The sequence below is a fragment of the Taudactylus pleione genome, unplaced genomic scaffold (genome assembly GCF_031769625.1).
Source record: "Taudactylus pleione unplaced genomic scaffold, aTauple2 ptg000039l, whole genome shotgun sequence".
Lineage (NCBI taxonomy): Eukaryota > Metazoa > Chordata > Amphibia > Anura > Myobatrachidae > Taudactylus > Taudactylus pleione.
The window spans coordinates 12,374,581-12,379,157 of record NW_028284441.1 but is presented as its reverse complement, the minus strand read 5'-3'; the positions used below and the strand labels follow the sequence as shown (position 1 = coordinate 12,379,157).

General features: G+C 38.8%; 1 protein-coding gene across 1 annotated transcript; it reads left to right on the top strand.

The window, feature by feature from the left end:
- Positions 1–214: 214 nt before the first annotated feature.
- Positions 215–1,132, top strand: LOC148538617 (olfactory receptor 6F1-like). The gene has a single exon (XM_088453480.1). It carries the CDS (start codon positions 215–217, stop codon positions 1,130–1,132), a length of 918 nt encoding a protein of 305 aa, XP_088309606.1.
- Positions 1,133–4,577: the final 3,445 nt, after the last annotated feature.

Here is a 4,577-nt window from a genome sequence, read left to right as displayed (position 1 = left end):
TTGTAATATATTTTAAATATATATTATATGCACCTTGCAGTACTTACTGATCTTATATTAAATACATCTTAACATATAGTGTTTTTAGAGAAGATATATAAACTTACTTTAACAACATAGTAATATTAGTAGGTAAAAATTAATAGCTTAGTAATCAAAAGACTTGGGTTAAGAAATGATCTTTCCTTTACTTAAAAATTATATCTTGACAACTATGAAGAAGAATAAAACAGCTCCTACAGAATTTATTCTATTGGGATTTTCAGTCTTGGATGAGTCAAGAATTTACATTTTCCTACTTATACTTACTGTATATATCATCACCATCATATCCAATGTCTTCATTATTATCCTCATTAAAAGTGAGAGACGTCTTCACAAGCCCATGTACTTCTTGATTGGTGGGCTCTTGTTCCTAGAGATCTGGTATCCTTCTGTCACTGTTCCCAGCCTGCTCCGAGCTCTTCTGACAAAGGAAAAATCTATTTCTACTGTTGGTTGTATGATTCAATTTTATTTCCACTTTTCATTGGGTGCTATAGAGAATCTTTTCCTAGCTATTATGGCCTATGATCGCTATGTAGCGGTCTGTAACCCTCTTAGATATGAACTTATCATGAGTCCTGAAGTTTGCCTTAAACTGCTATTTGGGTCCTGGATCTTTGGTTTTATTATAATTGTTATCCCAACTCTACAGATGTCCAGCCTTACATTTTGTGCTCTTGAGATTGATCACTATTACTGTGACTTTGCACCACTGATGAAGTTGTCCTGCTCTGACACAACGAGCATCGAGATGCAGTTTTTTGCTGAAGCTTGTGTTGTAATATTGGGCTGTTTTCTGATTATTATTGTATCTTATATTTTTCTTATCAGAACCACAGTTAAGTTTCCATCTTCTGCTGGTAGACAGAAGACATTTTCCACATGTGCATCTCATCTGATTGTTGTTCTTCTATTTTATGGTACCACAATCTTCATGTTTCTCCGGCCAACAGCAGGTGACTTCTTACCCTTAAATAAAGTAGTGTCTTGCATTCCATCAATAGTGACTCCTCTTCTGAATCCCATGATATACACCCTGCGGAACCAAGAGGTAAAACAAGCAATTAAAAGAGTAGCCAAACGATAAGTAGTTGGAGAATGGTTTACTTGTGACTATCAAAGTATTTTTAAATGAAGCATATGGATACTAAGTGACTGCAAAGTTTACCATAAAACTGTGACTTATCAATAATGATTAAATACAATATAAAACTATAAGTTCTACTTTATCGAATTGATGTTTAATCTGTCTGCTAATAGAGAATGTTATGCAATGTCCCCAGGCCAGGCGCTAACAAAAGGCAGTTTAAGGCAGCCCAGGGCGCTATAATTCAAGGAGTGCCATAGAAGCAACCATTACCCACTCTCCCCTTGCAGCCTGCTGTAATGCTGAGGAGTTTTCTGACCAGACAGGAAACCATCAGCTAAATACAAACAGAGAGGAAAGAATGTCTGTTTGTTGTCGCACTAGGAAAAATAATATTAAAATATAACTTTTATTAAAATAAAATATTACTCTTAAGTGAAATATTAAAAACAATAATTATGTGAATAATGATACAGTATGTGAAAAAATGTGAATAAAGAAAATGTGTATATCTAAATATATAAAAAATACTCTCGCTTGCTCACTCTTTTATAGCACAATTTTGTTCTAATGTGTCCTGGTTAATTCATTGGATTGTTTCACTTTAAGTAGGGTTGAGTTCTTTATTGTAATCCCATATGTACAATATCCAATAAAGTTATTTAAATCCAATGTCACCGTAAGTGATTCATTTTATTATTTTTTCACTTACATACCCTGTATTAATTATTGATGCAGAAGAAACTAATAATTTATATTATTATCAGGGTATGAGTATATGAAATCACTTCATAGAGTATTTAGGAAACAGATCAGTTGATACGATTGTCATGACTTCAGCATAGGGTTTGTTGTGTTGCACTAATTCACATTAGCAGCCCCACCTAGTGGTCAGGACAGCAGCAGTTTAAAGCTGATCTATTTTGTCCTTCTTAACATTCCATAGCAGTCTAGCAATGCATTCTGGCCAAAGGAGCTGTAAGCAGCCATTTTCCTTTTCACCTGGTCCCAGACAGTCATCATTACATATGCTCAACCTGGTACAGCATCCGATGGTGAGTTCTAAGCTTTAACCTTGCCATCATATTGTAGATCTGCTTAGCCAGTTATGTTATGCATGTTAGCTGTACTATGTGACACTACAGTTTATACTTTGCATACTGTATGTTTTGTGTTGTTTGCATATCCCATGTTATGTATATGTTTGTCTTGCATTCCCATGTACATATAGTAATTGTTTTCATTGTTTGTTTACAGTTTTACCATTACTTATCATCACTCATCACATCACACATGCACACACGTGCACATTTGATTATACGCATTGATCTGTGTACATCTATGCAAGTTCCTCTATCGAAGAATAAACTCAGTTCTTCAGATCACGTCTAACTGGATTATTGGAAGATAGAGTATTGGTTATGCTGGCTGCTCCAAATTTGTCAGACACTTACTGCGGGGCAGTACAGTAAAACATCGGGCTCCCAGCGTGTGATGCATATATCTGACTTCGTCAGCAACATTTTCTGTCAGCAAGTGGGACACATACAGACTCACAGATCTGTTACACTGCCAGCCAGAGCTATTTGCATATGACAGCACAAGAGTTTCTATACAGTCTAACCATGGAAACTCAGCAATAGGAGTACTGCCATTGTCTACATGGGAATTTCACACTGTCAGTACAGCCACCTGCATCTGACAGCACAAGAGTTTCTATATAGTCTAACCGTGGCAGCTCAGCAATAGGAGTACCGCCATTGACTGCACAGGAATTTCACTCTGTCAGTACAGCCACCTGCATATGGCAAGACAACAGTCCCTGCACAGTCAAACAGCATAACAACAGTCCCAAGACCCTGACTACTCAGAGACCTGCTACAGTTCAGCTCAGTTATCTGCACATTACAATACAGTAGCCTCTACACAGTCAAGCATTTCCATTCCATCATCATGTCACAGAAAACGACATCTTCATACAAAACAAGGTCCCAAGTCTCTAGTTCCTCCTCCTCTAGTTTATCCGTCAGCAATGCAGCCATAATGGCATGCGCAAAAGCGGAAGCTGCAAAAGTGCGGGCCACCTTTGTCGAACAAGAAATGCAATTGAAAATAGAAAATTCACGTTTAGAAGCAGAGAAAGGAATAGAGAGATCACGTCTGGAAGCAGAAAGAGATATGCAGAGGTCACATCTGGATGCAGAAAGAACACGTCTGGAAACAGAAAGAGATATGGAGAGGTCACGTCTGGATGCTGAAAGAACATGTCTGGATGCAGAAAGAACACATCTGGATGCAGAAAGCGATATGGAGAAGTCACGTCTGGATGCAGAAAGAGATATGGAGAGGTCACATCTGGATGCAGAAAGAGTTATGGAGAAACAATGCCTAGAAGCAATTAGTGAGAAGCTCACTGCAGAGAAGGAGGCAGCAGCTGCTATCGCTGAAACAACATTCTTAGAGTCTGTAGAACTTCTTAATATAAGGAAGATCAATGTGCTTGACGTAGAGCTTGGATCGCAGAATTCATTGCAATGCACAGAATATGTAAATAAAGCATCCAAAATGGACAGCAAACCTCAATCAGTACAAAGCATGCATTCAGATTTCATCAGTGAAACAAGCCAAACACACCATGCAGTGCCCCCATTAGTCAACAGTGAACTGCAAACTTGCAAACAAGAGAATTCTAGACACAGGGAACCCATGAGGGACAACCTTCCCCCATACCAGGTGTCTGAATCTGCAAACTACAACAAATGCACAACTACCCGCACACAAAAGTGGTAGGATACAAGCCAACAGGAACCATACAATCGTAACAGGTATGTCGACGCACCATTTACTCACCATGTTAATACACAAACAGCATCTCCTAGAGCCAATCAAGACACATTAGACTTTGCCAAGTTTCTTGCTCGCCGTGAGCTGGTCACAGAAGGACTCTCAAAGTTCAATGATTGCCCCGAGAGCTTCAGAGCCTGCCAATCCTCTTTCCAAAATGTAATCAGAGGGTTAGGCCTTTCACATAGCGAAGAGATAGACCTTTTAATTAAATGGCTTGGGAATGAATCCACTGAACATGCTAGAGGGATAAGAGTGATCACTATTAACCACCCTGAGAATGGCCTTAACAAGATCTGGGATAGTTTAAATGAGTGCTACGGCTCACCAGAGATAATAGAAAGTGCACTATTCAAAAGAATGATTTCCCTAGGTTACCTAACAAAAGCTATCAGAGACTGAGAGAATTAAGTGACTTACTAATGGAGCTTCAAGTAGCCAAGTATGAGGGAGACTTACCAGGACTTGCCTTCCTCGACACAGCCAGGGGCATTAACCCTATAGTGCAAAAGCTACCTTACAATCTGCAGGAGCAATGGCTCATCCATGGTTCCAAATATAAGCAACGGCACAACGTTCCATTTCCACCATTCTCTGTTTT

Bases quoted from the DNA above. Each gene is read 5' to 3' on its own strand.
- LOC148538617 (XM_088453480.1), top strand. From the start codon at position 215: ATGAAGAAGAATAAAACAGCTCCTACAGAATTTATTCTATTGGGATTT.